Source organism: Mytilus californianus, unplaced genomic scaffold (genome assembly GCF_021869535.1).
Source record: "Mytilus californianus isolate M0D057914Y unplaced genomic scaffold, xbMytCali1.0.p SCAF_4, whole genome shotgun sequence".
Classification (NCBI taxonomy): Eukaryota; Metazoa; Mollusca; class Bivalvia; order Mytilida; family Mytilidae; genus Mytilus; species Mytilus californianus.
The window spans coordinates 19,327,590-19,351,311 of NW_026262690.1; the positions used below are offsets into that span (position 1 = coordinate 19,327,590).

General features: G+C 31.0%; 1 protein-coding gene across 19 annotated transcripts in view; it reads right to left on the minus strand.

Moving 5' to 3' along the window:
- Nucleotides 1-23,722, minus strand: part of LOC127737623 (muscleblind-like protein 2a) — a 177,089-nt gene that overhangs the window by 45,655 nt on the left and 107,712 nt on the right. For 13 of the 19 annotated variants that reach the window (XM_052248463.1, XM_052248465.1, XM_052248461.1 and 10 more), the window contains one exon: nucleotides 14,075-14,610. In XM_052248463.1, coding sequence (XP_052104423.1) covers nucleotides 14,075-14,299 — 225 coding nt within the window. In that variant the 5' untranslated portion in view covers nucleotides 14,300-14,610. The other 6 variants (XM_052248467.1, XM_052248471.1, XM_052248468.1 and 3 more) reach the window with 6 other exon arrangements.

Below are 23,722 nucleotides of genomic sequence, written 5' to 3' on the forward strand. Positions count from 1 at the left end.
GGTAATTGAAAAACAGACCAAACACAAACATTTAACATTGACCAATAAACCATGAAAATGAGGACAAGGTCAGATGATACCTGTCAGACAGAAACGTACACCTAACAATCATTCCATTTACCAAATACAGTTGAACTACTTCTTATAGAATCTGAGAAACGGACCTAATCACGTAACTTTAATCTAGTCACTGATCCATGAATTCAGGTCGGGGTCAGGTGAACCTTGTTTGACGGATATGTAGATGTTGCAAGGAACCCATATACCAAATATAGTTATCCTATTACTCATAATAAGAGAGAAATTCACATGACAAAAACTTTTAATTTCCATTCAACCAGTTGCTGAACCATGAAAATGAGGTCAAGGACAATGGACATATGACAAACGGAAACTTTGTAATCTAAGGTGTCTGCATACAAGGTAACGAAGCTGAATTTATCCAGGTCTTTTACCTTCTGAAATTCAAAACTTTGTACAAATAGTTTACAACGCCGCTGCCTCCTCCAGATATTAATTCCTGTGACTCGCATACTGCAACCAAAAAATGGCTATGAAGGCTGGAAATAGCAGAATTTAAAATAGAAAGCATTTGGGCCGTAAAACAGTTAGGTTTTATACCTATTAAAACCAACTTTCTTCTATCTTTTGAGAGTAAAATCATTGAATGTTCAATCTATTTTAACATTGTCGTGAATATACAAGAAATATTTGTCACTGGACATTAAGCAAACTGAAACCACAATCAATCAATCAATCAAATATTTTTAAACTGTTAAGTTGCTTATTTGGGCAGCCTTTGCTGACTTTTAATAAGTCCTCAAATAGTTTATACATTGCAAAATTTTTAAAGAAAAATATCATAAATGATCATAATGGTATTTTTAGATTAATGTCCAGATTCCTTTCGTTACTTTTTGGTCCTTTTTAATTGTATCAGCTCTTCAAAGTTTGTATTAAGTTTTTGATTTTCAAATAGTTTGGCATTGACCACCATGGAAGCGACATTTATTGTTAAAATCACATCTGTTGCAACCAACTTATAGGTTACAATACACCATTAGATTTTATGGGCGCAGCCATTTTATGAGCATAACATGGTATTCAGAATTAAGAGTATAGCTAATCCTGATTGGTTGATATGTGCGCCCGTTATTTTTTGTTATTAGAGACTTCGTGCATTCTGCATTATACCAAAGGCCAAATAAATTATTTTCCTTAGCCCTAACGGAACTGAGATGTCTTTTAAACGCTAGGATGAGACACGTATTTTTAAGTGCAAAATTGATAGGCATGGGAGATAAGTACAAATTACGCTAAGAAAAGCAACGCGAACCTATATTTTTTGGACCAAAAAATACTGTCCTAATAACTTTTCTTTAATTCTAGCAAGGTTTCGTTAAAAAAATCAACTTTCTGAAGTCTGTATCTCGAAAAAGGCTATCATTGTCGCCTATGGGGAAATTAATTGTTTATTTCAATCTTAATGTTAACTCCCAGGTAACCTCCATCTTGGAATGTTGCATTCCTTTGTTTTTTTTTATGTGTAACTGAATATGATAACAAGCTTTCAAGTGACTCAGACTACAAATGTTATGTCAGAACTGATGAATCTATGAATGGCATTAATAACACAAGTTTCAGAGAGAAAAAAAAGAAGTGTTCTGTTGCTGAACAACTTGGTTGGATGCCATAGCATTGAATTACATAACTACAGACAAATAACATAAATGCCGTTCTTTGAGTCATACTGTTTAATATCTAAATTTTTACTTTTTATTGTAAAACCAAAAACTGTTTACCAATAATCTTAAATCTCTAACTTCTATTTATCTGCTACTAATGGATAAAAGATTACTGTTTATTGTAAAATACTGCAGTTGGCTTCCATGGAGAGAAAAATATTTTGAATTATAAGGAGGAATTATTAATTGAAATATCCACTACTGGGGTATAATACTTGCCAGGCACTTAAAAGTCACATTTAATTATCCCTTAATTTTGAGCTTAATAAACGAGAAATAAATTTATTTTAAACAAGTTGAAGCTTATGCCATCATAAAATCAGGAATGTGAAGGTATATTGCCAAATTCTTTGAATCAATTTGGATATATTTTACATTTACACTGACAGACAACATATATGCAGAAAGATTTTTTTACACAAGTATGTGAAACAAGGGCACAGTTTTTGTGTGTTTAAGTTTAAGTGAGTTAACTTTGGAAAGATTGTGATATATCCCTGTAAAATTGTTAAAATATAAACATGCAAAATGCACAATTTTTTTGTTGCTTCCAAATAAAAAGAATTTTAAAATTAACAATTTCTAGAAAAGCCATTAGTTCTAATGAATAAAAAAAATACAAAAATAATTTCCAATAAAAGAATTGATTCAACAGGAGGAAAAGCTATTAAGATGCTAAACTTGTAGCTTATTATGTAATGGCGTGCATTAACAGATTGGACAAAAAATAAAGGTCTCAGGAAGCGTAATCAGTATAAATTACACTGAAAACTGTCTCTTTTGAAGCCTGAAACATTTCTGTGGGTAACAATCTTTAAAACCTGATAATTACTGCAAATTTTAAATGGATTAGACTAAAGCCTGAGACAAAGAGAAAAAGATAAATAAAAAAATTGATTTATTCCTGCTAAAATTAACTTTCTGATAATGTGATAAAATAGGGCTATATAACCATGACAACAGGCACTTTTTCATCATTTTTAGTCTAAAGAAATGGTTTCTTTAATATCTTATTTGTCTTTCAGATTCCTGACTAAAAAGTAAGCAAAAATAAAAACTCATGGTCATGTCCCACCCTTAAAGAACACTTGTATAACTTGAGCTACTTTTCACTAGCAGTATAATAAGCACGCACCAAAATTTGCACAACTATAATATTTTTCAGAAAGGAATAAGTATTATATTGTTGCCATTAATATAGCCATTACACTTCCGTGCACTTTTTATTGATGTAAATCAAACATGTACAACAGCTTTTATTTAAACTTCTTAAAAAAAACCTGGTATGCATTATAATTAGTTTTCTATTTGCACAAAAAATCTTATTCTGTTCTTGGTATAAAGTTAACCCTTATGAATGCAAAGAGAGGTGCCATCTTGAACAGGATTACATTGCCTTACATGGAAAATCATTTTTTAATAAACGTAACATATGGTTGAGGACTTAAGAAGTCTGCATCAGACATCTGAAATAGACTATGATATCTAAATTCTATGAAATAAACATCAAAGCAAATTGAATTGGAAAAATGAATTTTTTTTTACCTGAAGCACCCATATAATTTCCATGTGTAACTCATTATTTTTGCTGAAAAAATTTCATTTTGATTCAGTTGCATACATCAGTCATTAATTAGTTATCTACCCTGTTTCGCTACTGAAATACTGCTGTGAAAATGAAATAAATTTACTTCTATTAGAAAACATATTAATAATTCAATCTTTTATTTAATTCAGTTTTTCAAGGCTGAATTTGCAATTAAAACGTCTAACACTTTTCAATACTTTTAATAGCCTGCATTTTATGGTTTAACTTTCCAATTAACAGTTGCACATGACTGAATTAGAATGCATTATTTTGTAATCAATGCACCAATCTATCAGGAACTTATTTTCTGTTTGATTAATCGTTTACACTTCATGTTTTCAACCTGGAAATAACACATTCTATCAGCCCTATACATTCATTTAACAAGGATAACCACTTAATAAACTTGTCACAAAAATAAGCATTTATGTCAATGGTCCTGATTGTGTAAATATTGATTCTGTCCTGGGCCATGTTAATGTAACTTGAATTTTGTAATGCAGTAAGGCTGCTATATCACATTCCCCCTAATTATAAAGGATTTCAGTTCCTTGTCTTTAGAAACAATAAGTTCAGCTCAGTTCAACTTCTCAATGATTACTTAAGTCAATATTGAAAGATAGATCTTACATTATAATCAGGATTCAAAACACAATAGCAAGGAAACTTGTTTTGTCAATAAAATAAGATTAAAACACTCAAATTCTGTAACAGAATAAAACTATGAAATAACTTTGGGATTGATATGGAGTGAATGTGAATATTTATAATCAGATTTGTATTGAAACAGTTTTACTTGCATTATCTGTTGTTTTAGTTTTAAATGTCTCAAAAAGTAAATAGTTGGCTGTTAAACAGATTCTCTTCAACAACATTCTTATCAAAATTGACTGCTTCATGTCTTAATTAATTAAAAGATCCTAGCTATAAAAAAGGAAAGCTATCTTGCAGAAAAAATATTTTTTTTCCCTTTTTAAAAAATTCAATGGTCACCAACGGTGTAAAAAATGTAAAAAATGGGGAAATAAATGGGGAAAACGTCCAGGAGACACAGATGATGCCCCTGCTTGCATATAAAGTTATAAAGGAATAAAACTCAAGAACTGTAAAAGTGACGCTACCCAAATTTGTACTTGATCTGAGTTTTGTGGTAATAAGCATTGTGCATAAGTTTCATAACATTTGGTTGAGGCAAACTAAAGTTAGAGAACAGAAACAAATATTTCAGGAATTTTTCCATTTGTAAAGGGGCATAACTCAAGAATGTAAAAGTGATGTCACCAAAATTCAAACTTGATCTGTGTTTAGTGGTAATAAGCATTGTGTAAAAGTTTCATAACATTTAATTTGGTTGAGGCAAACTAAAGTTGGAGAACGGAAACCAATTTTGGGATGTAAAGGGTAAAACTTAATGCCCCCTCCGCTATGGCGGGGGCATAAATGGGGAATGTGTCCCATGGACAAAGATGATGTCCCCGCTTGCATTCAACGTTATAAAGGGATATAACTCAAGAACGGTAAAAGTGACCCTACCCAAATTCGTACATCTGAGTTTTGTGGTAATAAGCATTGTGTATCTATACTATTAAATGAGAAGACCTGATTTTGTGTGTCGCTTCTCTTCCTGCCACAATAAATTAATCATCATGCCTCTGTGTCCTATAGGTACCATGCATAATCGCATTGGTCATCAACGTTTATGATTATTCCGTTTGGGTTATTTTGGGAGTAAAACGAAAATAAAGGTGTCCATATATTGTTTCCGTCATCGGGTGGACTTTTAAGTCATAGGCAAGACTTCCGTTTAAGACTGTTTACATATAATTTTTATAAGTACTTGGGAACAGGACAATTATTTTCGCTTTTTCTGTATACTATGAACATACATATACTACATAATAAAGTGTATTTGCTGTTTACTTTCAATTCCAAGTTTACTATCAACAGCGGTCATAATTATATTATATAGAGATTATAGTATGTGGCTGTTCATAGTAATATACAGAAAAATGCGAAAATAATTGTAATAGAAAAAAAAAAAAATAATGGATTTTGAAAAGAAGGGGAGAGCTAAAAAAAAAATGTTCTGTCCCCCAAGTACCAATGACTTTTGATACCTTTCCTGAAATTATCCAGTCATAAAATAATTCCCAAAAAGTGATCCTATGTACAACAGTTTACATACTTCAACCACGCTCTAAATGCTCGCGATTTCGCGGGTGTGTTCTAGTAAGATTTAAACCATTTGGTTGAGGCAAACTTAAGTAAGAGAACAGAACAGAAATGAAAATGTAAAGGGCATAACTCTAGAAAGGTAAAAGTTTCATTACATTTGATTGAGGCAAATTTAAGTTGGAGAACAGAAACGAAAATTTCATCAATTTTTCCATTTGTAAAGGGGCATAAATCTAGATCAGTAAAAGTGACTCCACCCAAATTCACACTTGATCTGTGTTTTGTGGATATAAGCATTGTGTATAAGTTTTATAACATTTGGTTGAGGCAAACTAAAGTTAGAGAACGGAAACCAATTTCGGGACGTACAGACGGACAAGGGTAAAACTTGATGCTCCCTCCATTACGGCAGGGGCATAAAAAATATATCAAACAACATTTTGACTGCCAATTCTAGGATAAAAATATTTTACTTTCTTAGAAATTTTTTTTCTTCAACCTTTTGGCCTCAGAACAAAAATGTACTGATATTTTCAGGAAGGTGCATTTTATTGTTGAGATAAATATCAAAGGAATGAAATCACCAACTGTACATAAAACTGTCTGGTGTTGCATAAATTCCATATTTATATGATAAGACTTATTTAATCTGTCTTGAAGCACTGCTGGAGAAATGTACATTTCATAAAAAGCCTGCACTTTCTGTGGGTTTGACCTAATTGAAGGAGACAGTCCATGTGTTAAAGAAATCAACATTCCATGAGCTATCTGGCATCATGCCAATATACATGCCTAACTTTTGCTCATCAAAACACAATATAGGAAAGAAGACGATTTACAAACAAAGAGATTATAATTGTAAGTGATGTAATGTGTGCAGAAATTTTCTATTTTAGTACGAAACAATGCAAAGAAATTCTGATACCAAAACCCTAGACAAAAACGTACAACAAACTGTCTTCAGAGTATGCCTTCAAAATAAGGCATATACATTAAAAAGACAATAGTTTTAGAGAGCAAGTGGAGGTTTCACTACAACATTACTAAAATATGTGCCTATTTCCCTCTGTTTGGTAAAACTTGCAATCAGATTTCATGAACTATTTCCAAGATGTAGTATTATAATCAAAACTGCAGAAATTGCTGTTAACAAACCAGATATTTCTACAAATAAGTCAAACACACATATCGTTGTTAAATAAGACTTCCACCAATAACATAGATTTGGTGATTCAATCTGTATATAATTTATGAAAAAACATGTTATCCTCTGAAGTAAATTGTATAGTCAGTTTTAAAATGCACATAAAAAAAGCAACAATTTAAACTAATTTTTGGTAATTCCTGTTTAAGTTTTGATCTTGACATTCCATGCCCATTTTATCAATAAACAACTGCTTTGTGAGTCTATCAATGTGTTAATATCACAGCCCTGTACTTTACAATTCTACTAATTAGGTTTACATCATCGTTAGGATCATTTATTTCACGTCTGGGAAGAAATTAGACATATAATTTACCACACAAAAAGAGGAAAATCCCTTTGCAATTCCCTGTAACACTTTTACTGATATTTTTATAAATATGATAATTTGGAAAGTACAATAAATTCCGAGATTACTGAACATTGGACAATAATGCAAGATTAATTATTTCAGGAAAATCTAAATAGAGATATATGTATCAGATATCAGAATGTAAGTTCTTATTATAGCAATATTCACCAGTCCCATTATTCGCATTATAAAAAACCAGATTCGCAATAATTGAATTTACAGTATATATATATTCTTATTAGATATTACAACATAAATAAAAATGACCTCTCCTATTAAAATATTAATTTCTAAAAAAAAAAAAAAAAATTGCAGTGTTTTTGACATTTAGCATAGAATTTTGCTCAAACTATGCTTAGGTGGCCATCTTGAATTTAATATAGCAAGGTGAGAGGTTTTGCTTAATGTTACAATTCTGACTGTTACTTTGAGATGAACATCAATCATGCATTATAATATTCTTTGCTTTAGGTTTTGTAAAATGTATGGAGGGAATCATGTCATGAATGTTAAAGCACAAAATCCATATTTTTCATTCCAAAATCATATGTTGCTTTTTTTTTTAAAACAGTAATAATCATGTCCATTTTGAAATGACCTTTACAATTGTTTTAATATATTTCTTGACAAAAACAAAATTGAATCCAAGGAGTAAAAACAAAACCAACTGTACAAGATGACCCAAACTTTTAACACTGACAGAATCAAGGATCAAGGTCATTAGCAAAAGGACTCTATAATGAAAATAAGACTTTATGAAGGTGTTTTGGATTTACTTCCATCAGGAATGTTGAAAGTCAACCATTTTAAAGCCAAGGAATGTAAAGTGGAATACATAAGGAGCTATAGTATAGAAAGGGACCTAAATAGAATAGTCAAATTCATTTAACGTCAATTTTTAACTTGAGGGAGTTTGAACCCTAGTTTCTTAATAATTTCTACATCTATAATCAGCAGAGAATTCCAGAAAGGTTATATGTTTTAAATATCTATCTGATCTGTACTGCACAAATCAAAAGGACTGATGGATCTTAAATCAGTTATTTCCAGAAAATTATGCATCAATATATTTATGTATATAGTAATGGGATTATGAAAATTGATTTTATAAGAATGAAATTGTGCAATTGCATCTGTATCCATAGAGACACACACAAATCATCTCTGTAATTTAAAACCACAAATTTAATGCAAAGGAATTTTCTTTTAGCACTTTAGAGGAATCACAATTTGCTCAACAAATAAGACTATCCTAATGACAGCTAGAAAATTACATAGGAGTCATGCAGTTTTATACAGCTCAGTATAAGGAAAGCTGAAAGACATCCAATATAGATAATTTTTAATCTAGACATGTATTTTCTACTATAAAAACAGTTCTTATCATATATGAAACACCCCAATCTAATGTCACTCAGTCACTTGATGCTAATCAAAATCGGTAATAATTTTACTTTTAGACTATTATATTATACTGTAGGCATAAGTTTGAAATAAAGAAATATGATCTGGGCCGGGTTGTTCAAAAGTGTGGTTAGGCTAACAGTTAAAAAACTTGTTAAATTTAAGGACTTGCTAACAACACTTTAATAGCGGTGTCAGCCTAACAACACTTTTGAACAACTGGAGCCAAGTATGTTAAACAAGGATCAGTAATCTCTTGTAACAGCATTTGAAATATACGTTTCTGGTTTATTCTTTATTAAGATTCCTGAAGAACTTTCTATTGATTGATTTAGCTATAACAGATTAATAATTTACAACTGGACTTAATTCTTACAATAAAAATCAAATTTGAGTCAATAAAACATGCTCAATACTTTTGATAAAAGAACAATTAAAGAATTTTATAAAGAGTACTTTAGTGCACTAGTTCATTAACCATTCTTTTCAATTTCTATCACAGACATTTAATTAGTTTAAAAATAGTAACAACTCTGAGAAATGTGATATGATTTTAATTTATTTGTAAAATCATGCAAGGTAATTAAGCATTCTTATGACATAACTATGCAGGCTTTTATTCAACTGTAATTTTAAGAAACCAACAATTCAATTGAAAATCATGACTCAGGTCACTGCTTTAAGAAAAGAAAAAGTAGAATGTGTCAGGATTAGACTGTTTATAGTATACTATTATGCTGACTAAATTGGTTATCTTCCTTGGATCACCATAACTTTGTATTAAGGCATTTAAATGTCAATCCATTTTTACAGTACATTTTCTTATCTTATATTTCCTTTCATTGTTTTTAAGGAAGTTGATCTGAAACCCCTAAACAATGACTTATTTGTAAGCCCTAACATAATTCATCTACACAAGTGTTCATATTGAGAAAAACTTCCTCAACAAGATAAAGCAAAGCCTATCTGATAAATTCTAGATTAAACAGATACTTGACCTTAAAATAACCTCTATTGATCATGGGACAACCAATATATTTCACCCAGGACATAAGTGTTAATTTCCTCAAGTACTGGACAGTATTGGACATTCCTTTATAAATATTTACATACTATGGGAACGATCTATAGGTCAGCACACTGATTGTCCAATAAAACGAAATTCTAGCCAGTTTTATCACATTCTAGGAAATAAAATGTGTTTATGATGGAATTAAATTTCTTCTGTTTGAAGTTTTAAAAACTTCTAAATTATTAGATAAAATTCTTTTTTCAGTTGACTGATAGAATTATACCTCTGTTGGATTTATCAGAAGAAAGGGCATACTGCTGACTGAACAAAGACAAAGGTTCTAACAAACTGTTGACTGGTATTCTGAATGTGTATTCTTCTTAGAGTACAACTTGCTGTTTAGATAAACCAACACTGAATCTCTATTCTCTATGGATAATGTCATGTTAATTTACATATATAGACAAGCAACAGTAAGCAAAATTTAAAGCCATAAAAATATATGAAACAAGGCTGGAAGCAACATTAAAAACAGAAGCTCTTTCCAAAATACAATATCCATTTACTATAATTAAGCTTAGTGCAGACTTTTTTTCATCCAGAAACTTCTGTGACCTATTTTTTGGGGAAAAAAATTAGTTTCAGGTCTAAAATAAAGACGTTGTTTATACGACATTTATAACATCCTTGTTACTTAACTTTTAATAGTTATAAGGAACACATTCAAAAAGGAAGTCAAAACTACAACTTAAACTGGCTTACTGACAAAAAACCAAGTGATCATTTCCTTCCAGGTGATATTGTAAATGGAGAAATCAGGGAAGAATCTAATTCAAATTAAGAACATAAATTATATCTAGCATCAAATGTCTCCCTCAAAAAGCTTGAAGCTTCATATTGCAATGCATACACAATCCTGAGTTGGCTGGCTTTGAAGCAAAGGCAGGGATAATGATCTTCCTAGGGATGTTCTCTCCACAAGCAATATCATAACCAAGTATAGAGGCTTGTTAGAGCAGTCTTGTTTATAAGTTAAGAAAAAAACAAGGCTTATACTTAACAGTAATTATAGCCTCTGTTCCAATTCTAAAATAGAAAAGGCTAACTTAGTGTACATTTTCTTTAAGAACCTTTATTTTACTGAATATATTTATTTTTTGGGAGGAGTTTTGTACCATTTTCTTGTTTTAAAGGCACATTTGTTCACAGAAGTCCAGTTTTCTCTCATCAGTTTAAAATTTCTGTCAGTCTTGAGACTAGTTTATGTAGGTCCACAATGACTATCCCCATTGAAATATATATAGGTACAAAATGACTCTGGGAATATATACAAGTATTCAATCACTTTCCCTAGGAATATACACAGATCTATAGAAGCTGTCTCTGGGAATATATACAAGTCTTCAATCACTTTCCCTAGGATATATGTACAGGTCTCTGGGAATTAATTCAGGTCTACAATGAGTCAATGATAACCCCTTCATATAATATATTCGGGCCAGAATGCAATGACCAATCCTAAGAATTTATACAGGTCCCAAATTGACTGTGCCTGGGAAAGTATACAGGTCTTCAATGACTATCAATTTATGGCTGTCCCTGGATTATATGGTCACAATTACCACACCTGGGAATATATAGAAGTCCACAGTGATCATCAGGTCTATGGCTGTATAATCCCTGAGAATATATACTCAATAATGAACAACCATTTACAAAAAAAAAACAAAAACAAAAACTTCAGAAAACAAAAATGAATTGTAGTTTCATATATTTCCCCATCATATTTACAATACTAATGCCTAAAGCCAGACCACAAAGATAATATCACCATGAATTTACTGCATGACTGAAGAAATGATCATCTTAACACAAAACTAAATAAATATTGTTTTAGTATTTCTGATGTCCCTTCTCTACATAGATCTCCAGCCTAAACTGAATAAATAAAAGGTAAACATTTGTGTTGATTTTTCATACTAATTTGATTAAATCAAACATGTACTGTCTGGTAATGTGTAAACAGGAGAAATTGGCTGGAAAATTGTAAACAAATTTAAGGTTTAATTAATGCACAAGAATCTTTATACTCAATATAGGTCATTTGTATAAGTTAATTGATGTATGGACTGTCTAGCTGGTTTTATAAGGTCATGTCTGCCAAAGGTTCTCCAATTACAATTTACAAATTACTTTGATGATGACACTAAAATTCCTATATACCTAGCTTGATTAATGAAAAACTAGATATTCCACAAAGGATGGATGAGGGTTTGATATCCAGAGGATATTCAGGAAAGGAAGGTGTAAATGATAATGCAGTATGGACACTAATCCAGTTTGTATAAGACAAAGCACTCAGTAGGATTTTTAACATTCTATCTAACAAGGTTATAGTTCAAAGGATGGCATATCATAATATTTGATCACATTTCATCAGTCTTTGCACTCTCTTAAATGATAATGTGCTAGGCAGAAAAGCAGCAAAATGATTCTAAAGTCTCTAGTCTGACTGGCTGCAGGATTGAACTCATGACCTCTGACACTCATGACAGTGTGCTTTTACAAAAAGGATGAAGGACTTTTAATCCAGCAATTACCTATAGTTACTTGCTCCATATACTTATGTACATGTATAATCAAAGAGATAAAAAAAAAAAACAAAAAACATTTGGAGCAAAATCATCTTAATGACAAGATTTCTAAAAGCAAAAAAATTTAAAATGCATGGATTTCAAAATTAATAACTAAAACCCAAGGTTCCGAAATGTCAACCATTGATTTAAGAGCAACAAACTGTCATTAATAATCATGCTACTTAAAATAGTCTTATACTTATAACTCTGATAAGCATTTGTCTACCAAGGTGGTGATACAATTGATAGTTCAGTGTAGCAAACATCTCCTTATTTTTATATATATCTTACTAGAGTTCTGTCATTGTCAGGAAGACTTATACTACAGGACTATAAAGTTACTGCATTAGCCACTTCTGACATCAATAAACTTTCATTTTGATGTCTTCTTTCGCCTTAAACTTGATTTTTGTGACTCTTTGGAATGGTCATACAAAAAAAAAACATGATTTAACAAGACAGAATGGAAATTTTGACCAGTCAAAAATCTAAGAAGTTACAGACAAAATCTCAACAAGCCCCTCATATATGCAAAAAAAAAACACTTTATAACAGTTATACATCCAGACAAAAACTCATGAGATAGATTGCAAAGGAGTGACAATATATTAACTGGGGAAAATAAAAAGCTGTCAATAGTCTATAGTCAGTCACTGTCTCATCTATTTTAGGTAGGCCACATAAAAAAATGTCATTTCCAATTAAATCCTAAGGACAAATTTATCTGGAAAATGAATTAATTTATTACCAATAAGCAATAACCATCAGAAATACAGAATGGTTTTTGTTCATTACCGATCACTTATAAAATATAACTAATATAATTTAGTAATCAAATGAATGGTAAAACAGTACAAAACTTTTTTGACTAATGCTATTTTATGACCTCTTTACTCGTTCCCAGTCCTGCAATGATTATTCAAGTTGTCTCTTTATTTGTTCTGAATTAAGTTTACAGAAGTGATGTCTCAAGCAATGTACAATAAAGACTTGTTTAAAATATTTAGTACTTTATCAGAAAACCTAATTTGTGACCAATGAAAGAAATAACTTAATTAATTAAGACTTAGAAAAATGATATATTTATTTATGTTGGGCACTTTTTTACTTGCTATCAAAATAATGGACTTAAAATATCTACTGCTGTCCAGAAATACTGGGTAGATTGACAGCACAGAACTTCTTATAAATTGTGATAGTCTGTAAAACAGCCTTTAGAAATTATAAAAATCCAATTAATTGTGACAACAAATACCTTTGCTTGAAAAATCTCTATATCACGACTTTGATTTACCAGTTTCACTCAATTACCGAATTTCCGTTTTCTTTAAAAAGACTAACATATAAAATAATGAGTAACTTTAAGGGATTTGTTTACCTTTCTTGTATTTTTTTCAAGTGAATTTATGTCTGGTACTGACTCATTCTACCTGTCTACCTGTCACTGTAACTACCACAGATGTACAAACATACAATCAACCAAGTCATGTTTCAATGGTCACGATTCAATCTAAATTGTCTTTGTTTCTAATATGACATGATAATACTTTACAACAAAAGAGATTTATTCTTATAAAAAGTATCTTAAAATTTTGTAATAAAATCAATTTTAAGAAACTATCAATATAAATTTGGTACTGTAAATTCAGAAATTATTGCGAGGTACTTATTACTGCAAATAATGTGCAATAATTTCTGAATTTACCGTATTATATTCTAAAGATGGTGCTGTTATTGTAGTCCAAACATTTCCCCCCTTCCTATTTTTAAAATTATTGAAGTAACCAACTATTATGTAACAGAAACAAAATTAGGGGTAAATTCCATTCAAGTCTTTTATTAAATCCTGGCTAATTCAATTGATTTTTAAGGACCGAGATAGAAATCAAGCCAGTCCACAGTCTCCACATTTTTGATTTGAGTATTTGGAACAACAGGTAAATGAAACAAATTCCTACCTTTATTGAGTCAAAGCAGGCTGTGACTCTGCCATTTTGAACCTCAACATGTGGTGGTGGGTGAGCAAACTTGCATTCTGTGTCTGGTCGTGTACATTTGTTCCGCTGGAACTCACGGCAAACTTCTAACGTCAACCATCGTGAGTCTTTTACATTATTTGGAAGTATGGTGCCCATTTGATTTACACCAGCTAAGTTCACCACTGCATTGTTCACCATGGCCATAACAATTTAATATGACTTAACGTTTATGTAAAAAGTAACTTTCTTTGTAGAAAATAACTCTGAAAGACCTAGGGTAAACTTTCACAAACAAATATCATAAAAACTTTTCAACACTTAATAATAAAAAAACTTTGTAAAATTGATCACAAATAAATCCACGTGTTTTACACAATCACAGATTACATGGGTTTCTTAATCAATATTTGTATTATCCTTTATGGTTTCTATGGTGATGACTGTTGTATGTTGCTATGGTAATGACTGTACTTTATGATATGATGTCGTTCTTCCTCCAAAAACTACTTGCTTTTCTGAAAGAAAAAATAACAGTGTCTTAACTTTAACCTAAAAATCATTTAATCGAGACAGCTCGGCAAAACAAGGAAATAAAGCATTCACTCCTAAATATTTCAAACAGACAAACTTTCTGCATATTCAAATACTGTCAGTTGGAATATAACCATTTTCAAATGGCCAATTTATCCTTTTTTTCCAGGTGCGTCATATAGTTTTTCCTTTAAATCACAGCTATGTACGTCCTCCCAAGATATTCTGATCTTGATCAGTGACTATAACCTTCAATTGTGTAAAAAAAATAGTTTAATCTAGGAAAATCCCAATTCAGAAGATATCTGCTACTTTAATTACAAGGAAAGAAATAACATTAATTTCATAAAAAAATGTCATTGTACACCAGGAAGTAACAGTTATTTTGGCAGATTTTTTAGGTTAATCACAACAGTACCATTTTTACATAAAGTGTACTGCAAATGACTATCAATGTTATGTTAATTTATCCTCTGAAATTCAAGAACATTTACTTATTGATATATTTTCACTGCATCCGGTTAAAAAATTATTCTGAATAAGTTTTCACATCCTGTCCACGTGTCCCATCTCAAAATTCATAATTTCAAAATTCCCTTACTACTCTTTAACATTTATACCTCTCCAAATTAAATATTTCTTCTCAAATTATAAGAACTCAAATTAATTTAAACATCTTGAGAGACCTGAATACAATTTTTATTTTTTTTAATAAATAATTTCCCGAAAGAATTTCAACATGCACTGCACTTAACATCAATAGAAGTATATATATATATACATACCAGCAAACAAAGACAAGACAAAATAAGTGTATTCCTTTTTAACAAAATAACCAGATGACTGTAGACTACCTCTAGCAAGAAGAAGGAAGGAAATAACAGAAACAGAAAATAAAACTTCTTTTTGGCAAAGGATGCCATATGTAAAACATTCTAGCAATGTCAGAAAGAGTGATATTATCTAAACTTTCCTGTTTGGCTGGAAACAATGGATAGTTTATGTCAACTTTCATTAGTGAGTAAGGTTGAGCAACATCAGAACAAGTATTATGGCCTGTCAGCAGCCTAATACATCATATCTCATGTCACTCTTATAACCTCCCTTTAAAAAATCTTCACTGTTGGAAATAAAAATTGTTTACCAAATATTGTAAATAATTAATAATATTTCATTTGGTTTTTTTTTTTATTGTTTTTTTTTTCTTCATTATAATAATCAAGACATAGTGACTAAATTTCATTTTCCCCTTGCATAGAAAGATAAGATTTGGACAAGAATCATAGAAATAGAATAAGTTTGATTAAAAGAAGAGAATATTAGTTTATTTTGCTTTTCTTTCTTTTTTTTTATGAAAATGTGTTCAGTCTTTTCATTCGCCTATAAAATCACATTATATATTGTCCTATATTATGAATTATAATTTATCATACCATCCCAAAGTTTTAACAGATTATCAAAAATAAAAGGCGCACCTCAAAATGTCACGTAATGCACTTGTGTTGCATGTTTAATTTGCACATAAATTCTCTTAAAACAAATATCATTGTCCCGTCTGTACATTACCTGTGGTTTTTCAATCCTTGAAAACACAAGTAATTCCAAAAACTATTACATAATTTAACTTTGCTTCATGTCTGGTTAACAAAATTCACTCAGTAAAAGACAAGAGAAATGACTCATAAACGTAGTTATCTACCTTTATCCTATATATCCACTGTTCCTGGGAAATAAAACTGCATATATGAGAGACCTTCGCATCATACAAGAATTTTGTTAAATCGGTTTTAAATTTGTATGCACCGCTGTCTGGCCACTTAGCCGATCGATAAATAAACATGCATATCTTGACACAACCAATCTCCTTTTGACTCGTCAATGAAAAGAAAAACCTGTTGCAAAATTATGCAGTCATATCCATAATAAGATTTATTCAGTACATTGTATTAAAGGAGGATTTTTTTTAAATCAATAAATTTCTTACATCCTTACTCAGGTTGAAAATGCAAATCTTTTAATATAAAGAAGCAGAAAGTAGATGAAAAAGATGCTGACAGCTTGAAAATTGTCCTTTTAGACATGTTATACTGAAGCAAATGCAAGAGAAAAAGGAATTATTCAATCCTTTCTTAGACATTAAAATATAGAGTCTCAAGTATGTCACTAAATGCTTTGTCAACAGCTTTATTAATCATAAACTGTTAAGAAATACCTTAGGAATCAGGTCCAGTTATGTTTTAGCAGAGAGTCAATTCAATCGCATCCTTTCTCTCAAGGAACAAAGAGATTGGCAGCTAAGTACTCACACCGGTATTTGTTTTGAGAAATTAATACATGAATTAAATGTGCTTTATTTGAATTTCTTATCTCTCGTTTAAACTCAATAATTTGAACAGGGTTAATGCTATTATCTTTTTTATACTCTTGCAGAAAAACATCACACTTAGCAGCACTTAAAACATATTAAATGAGACCATTAAATTTTATAGGTGCCTTTTACAACTATTGACTTCCAACTTCTTTATATGACCCTGTTTAAGCAACACCTTAACGACGGTGTTTCTTATGTTTGTATAGTCTGTCTTACCCAGTTTGTATCTACATAAATACTTGTCACCATTGCTAATCAAGTCAACCTTCCCATCCAAATATATCAGCCATACAATCATTGATGATTGAGGGGCAATGGTTTTCTCTTCCAATTTCAAAGGGAATAGTGACCCTAGACTAGTCATTCATCAGTTAAATGATAACTTGACCTTGTGGGCATTGTCTGATGAACCCAACATCACCATGTTGTGCAAGATATTATCAGGCTATGGTCTACTTCAATTATAACTATCATAAATGAATGCCTCTTCCTTCATATCTAATAGACATGATTCGAGGCATTGACATACATTGGATTAGCTGGCCTCTGTTATGCATGTGCACTGCCAAAACTAGGAGATATTTTTGAAGTGATGTCTGCAACCCAAGCATCTTTATTCTTGTCAACTTTATAGAACTTGACTTGTCTGCACTATGAAGATCCTTGCTTTGCTATTGGCAAGTTTTAATGGATATAATTATGTTGGAATTTTACATGAAACTGAGAATGAAAATTATTATTTATTGATAAAAGTATTGATTTTTTTTCTGTTATCTGGAAAAATAGAATTTAAGCATCTCATTTTATTACTTTCTTTAATTTATATTACTTCCATTGAAGTCATAAATTTTTCCATTAAGCTCAGACAAAAAATAGATGGTCATTTTACATGAAACTGGTATTTCCCAGTAGTTTATTTCCTAGTAATTTTTTTGCTCAATACTATTTACTCTTTTTCCCAAACAAATTATTACAAATGTTTGTCTATTGTTCCTAACCAAAGATAACATGTACTTTAAGGTACATGTACTTCGTAAAATATAGTGATGCTGACATTCATGTATTTATCCAACATGTTTTAATCAGCACCTGCTTACCCTCATTATATTGTACTTTTAACTTGAGACATACTCAGACATCTATATTTATTCATCTTATTTCAATTTATTTTTAATGTTGTATCTGCATTAAGCAAGTGACATCTTGAAGGTGATTTAAAATAATGTGTGCACCTTTTTTCAAGCATAATAACCTTCATTTTTTTAATTAAAAAATAATTTGTGCATCTTTTCGTTCAAGCATAACCTTAATTTCTTACATTGATGTTGCATGGTATAAAGATTCAGTATGAATAATATATAAACCTGTACACATTTTTTCAAAGATTTTTACTGTACAGGTTTAGATAAATTTTGGGTCATGAAAGAAGCCTTAAGAAATTTTAAATAAGTTTGTTTATTTTTGTTATTCCTAGATAGTGTTAATTGAAAAATGTTAATTTATTGCCATTATGAAGGGATAGCAAGACCAATATACGTTACAAGGAACAATCAAGGAAGAACTTATTTAATTATATCATCTCAGAACAAAACACCCGGTCTCAATCATATAAATGTCCCAACATACATAAACTGAGGGTTGTGCATATATTTAGTGAACAATCTTATAACATTACACTAATGGTTTCTTCCCCTCAAGTCACTAATGACAACAATAAATATTTACACAGGAACTGCCATAAAATGACAAATCTGTTTATATATTTATATGTGTCTTTGTACTTGAAATACAAAATTTTCTGTGAATATCATTGACAATTTATATGGAAGGTTCGGGAGATCTGATCCCCCTTTTTCTAAACCACATAAGCAGCAGACAATATTACTGAAACTTCCCTCCCGTTTAAAAAAGTTTAACCTTTATTCAATAATTTTGTTCTGTATATCCTTCATGTGATGTCATAATTTAAACATAAACTGAAAGTACCCAGGCCCATTTCTTTGGTGACCCAAGACAGTGAACAGATCAACTTCTTTGAAGATTGTGTATTGGTAAAGTGACACTATGGGAATTGATTTCACCTTTTCCAGACAAAATCTCCCAACATATTATTGTTTATCAGTAAACAAAATATGTCTGAAATATAATGACAGACAAAATATTCTGATACAATAAGGCATATTTAAGAGAGATCAAATCCATGGTTGTATTAAACATGACAATCTTAATTAACACTTAATTAGGAAAAATAATCAACCAATATCACAATAACTACTGCACTTTAAACATAATAGTACAAGCACAATGTTACACATTAGTATTTATAAAACATGTATTTATGGAGAATAAAATACAAGGAAATCATAAAGTCTGATTTATACTGAGCTAAAATAAACTTCTCGGTAAGGAGTTTGCAGGAAAATTTCTTAATTCCTAAGGTTTAAAAAAAAACAAGTAATGGATTGCTAGTAGTGACTGCCTTATGAATCCAACAGTAAACCAAACACATGCCCTTAGCTGTATTACATATATGACAGTGTTCACTTTACCTGACAGAAATTTATACCCAAGGTGTTAACTTGAATATAAAGAAGACATCTTGTCAATACACCCATCATACATGAAAATTGTTCAGGATACTTTTCCTCAGAATCAATTCCTTGACTCACAATAATAGCCTTTAACAACATATCAATAAATTAAAATTTTTATAAAAATAAGGAGATGTGGTATGATTGCCAATGAGACATGATTGCCAATGAGACAACTATTCACCAAAGTTCAAATGAAGTGGATGTAAGCAAAAATAGGCAACCATGCGGCCTTCAACAATGAGAAAAACCCATACTGTATAGTCGGCTATACTTATTTAATTTAAAAATAAGAAGATGTGGTATGATTGCAAATGAGACAACTCTCCACAAGAGACCAAATGACACAGAAATTAACAACTATAGGTCACTACGGCCTTCAACAATGAACAAATCCCACACCGCAAGACCCTTTATATTATTGTAACCATAATTTTGACCTTGTAAACAACAACTGACAAGAGGGCCTCGGTGGCCGAGTGGTCTAAGTAGTTACTACTGTAATCACTAGCCAGTCAACACTGAGGTTGTGAGTTCAAACCCTGCTCGTGCGGGTGCTCTCGACTCCAATCTTAATTGACTAGGATTGTCAGTTTTCCTATCGAAGGTCGGTGGTTTTCTCCGGGCACTCCGGCTTCCTCCACCAATAAAAACTGGCCGCCATGAAATAGCTTAAAAGCGGTGCTTAAAAGTGGCGTTGAAACACCAAAAATCAAAAATCAACAACTGACAATACAAGTGATTTCTTTTTTAATTATATCTTGTATGAGAGTTTTCAGATATTGTATATAGGAGAAATGTTAAAACCCTGTGCATGTCAGAGAAAACCCTAATGTTTCCCTCTGTAACCATCAATCACAACCGTCACTGATATTCCACAAAGCATACACATTAAATGCTTCACAAAATAACCAAAACACATAGAAAGACATCTCTTGTACTTTAAAAAAAATAATTTCTCTTTACTGACCTTCTGAAGTGACCATCTTCTATGTATCCTATAATCTAAAGAAAACAAGAAGAAATTCTCAGGTAAATTTCTCACTGTCCAGCTGCCAGCCATTACAAGATGTTTCAGTTCAACAACCTAGTCACCGTCCCATATAACATTAAAAAATCCAATTTACCCATAAGCATATTAATCCGGTCACTGTCCATGTCAGCTGCACAAATCCTGTAATCTGTGCGGACACTTGAGAGAAGGTCAATGGGTTCATAGGACAATGGTCAATGAGATAAAGTCTCCTACCTTTAAATTACCTGAAGATTTTTGACTGGACATGGCTTTTGTTGGGACTTAAAAAAAAGATAACTGCAGCTGATAGTGTTTTAATCAATCTATCTTCTCCTCAACAGATGGCAGTTATCAGTGGTGGTAAAAATTATAAACTTTTATAGTTATATCAAACATACATTTATTAATCATATTATTTATAGAAGACTTTTAATGGGAAATTCAAACTTTTCAAGCACGGTTCCCCCAAGTGATCTTTGAAAATACTTTTAAATGGATATGTTTTTGTAAATTAATCTGACGTGAATATAAAGCTGAGTGCAGAAAGAAGCATTTAAGATTAACTGTAGTTATGTGCATGGTCAGGGAAAAATGGACATGGTGTTGATGTGCTTGATATAGCATTAAATATACTGACTTTTGATAAAATTAAGTATACTGAAAATCTATCATATATCAAAAGAAGGCCTCTTTGATTCACCATTTCCTTATTTTCTGGTTTTTTCCTGTTTGTTAACTCAAATTCAACCAAAAGCATAACTCAAATGATAATAATTATTTTTCAATTACATTTGAGAAATTTCTGCAAATACTGTAAAGACATATTGTACTTACAATATCAGGATATAGACGGACATATAAAAACTAAAATCCATGGAAAAAATAACTACATCATACACATCTTCCTTGTAGATTATTATCCTATTAAAATTTACCTTGAATTTCACCTGTGACAATATATCAACATCCTGTCATTGTTAACATCCATTTCTTAAAACGCAACAACACACTAAATCCTGTATCTATCGGGAAATTTCTTCTATTGGAAAATCCCTCAGAAACAAAATGGCTTCCGTAACAGATATAGATTCATTAAGATTTAAAAAAAAAAGTATGACCCTGAAATTTACATTTTTATCCCGCTCATCTCACTATACACCACTCCCTGTATTGACAAGGTAAATATCAAGCGACTAAATAAACACTATATTTCACCCCTTATCTCCAGTTTATATTTCCTGTAAGATCTAACCCACTGCATTTAACCATAAAATGGAAATGTGTCTGTCCTATTTCAGGTAAAAAAAAATTTGACTACCTGAGCAAAATAAGTGTCTATTAATAGAAATCAAAAGGCAAAACCAAAATGTTTAGCATCTGAGGTCATTTAAGGTTAAACAGAATCCATTGACCTACTTTAAACACATCTATTTACTATTAATCAATTATCATAAATAATAAATTGACCCATAATTGCAATTTACTTGCTATATACTACAGAAAAGATTTAGTTTCAATTAAACAGAAAAAGGTAATAAAAACATCTTTCTTTGAAAAAAACTAATCGTTTAATATGTAGTAATGTTTTTATATTCCTATTTATGTAGCATGGTCTTTATTGGATGAAGTGTATATCACGATGAAATGAGAATATATTTTCATGCTTGATGCCCTGCTTTAAATACCTATTTAATATAAGTCAATTATCCATTTCAAACAGGGTAACCTTGTCAACTTTCTTAATGCTTAAAAACACTTGAACATGATTGTGAAGAGTGGGGTAGCATAAAACATGTAATCCATTAATTGACCCTGAATATAGTCCTATCCCTGGATGATATCACCAGTCACCATCTTTTACCTTGAGATTTATTGTGACTCATTTCTATGATAAAAAGTACTTGTCACCTCAATGACAACTTTAAAGTTACACCATAAACTGCAGATTAAAGAAAAACTATGGAAATTTTCAGAATTATACACCTGTAAAACTAGTTAATTGAATGTAAAAATATCACATGAATTTACCCTACAAATCTAATTTTTTTTCAATTTCAATGTCATTTGCTGCAAGTATATTAGTATAAAAATGGTAGTGCAAGTTAAATTAAATTACTAATGAAACATCCCCTCATGGCTGGCTAGAATAATACATGTACCCTCTTTCCATACATACATACTACTTTGCAAGAACAGCAAAAACTCCTATATAACCCCCATCCCCCACACACTTTGTGAGGGGTATTACTACCTTGAAACTAAGTACTTGCTTGCTCATGCATAATTCATCAAAATAAAGTGAAACATGCATTTGTTACGCATATAACCTTTCACATCAGAGACCTGAAACTCATGACATTTGTGTAGGTCAATCGTTATAACATTATGATTTTCAGGTAAATCCAAAGTTAAAGAGATCCTTTTACTTCAACAAAGATTATATTTCAACAATGCAGAAACTAAATATTTGTGTAAGGAACAAAGAGCTATGATATGCAGAAAAAAAACCCAATTTGACAAGGAAACTTGCTTGAATACTTCATAGTACGAAAACTCATATGGTCTCACAATGATGAATATGGCAAGGAAACTAAACCTATAAACAGATGCTTCAATAGTCCACAAACTCATAAAATTTTCAAAGTCTCAGAGTGATGACCTTCAGGAAAAGTTCAGCTGGTAAGGAAACTAAACCTTACAAACCTATTTACAGATGCTTCAATAGTCCACAAACTCATAAAATGTGTTTTGTCTCAGAATAATGAACTTCAAGAAAGGCCAAGTTGGCAAGTAAACTAAATCTATTTACAGTTAAATCCATCAATAGTTCACGAACTCATATATTTCCATGTTCTTAGTCCAGACCTTGATGAAAAGTTTAGTTGTAAAGGAAACTAAACTTACACAAAGATGCTGAAAAAAATTGCAATCCACACAATCCTATAGAAAACTCTATAATAAAAAAAATCTTATTCAACGTCAGATTTAACCTAACATCTAAATATTTCATTTGAGAAAAAAAAAACTAAGTTGATATTTGTGTAACCATGATTCATACAATAAACTTTTTCTACATCAGGTGACTGTGTTTTTTTTTTTTAATAAATAGACAAGCTGTT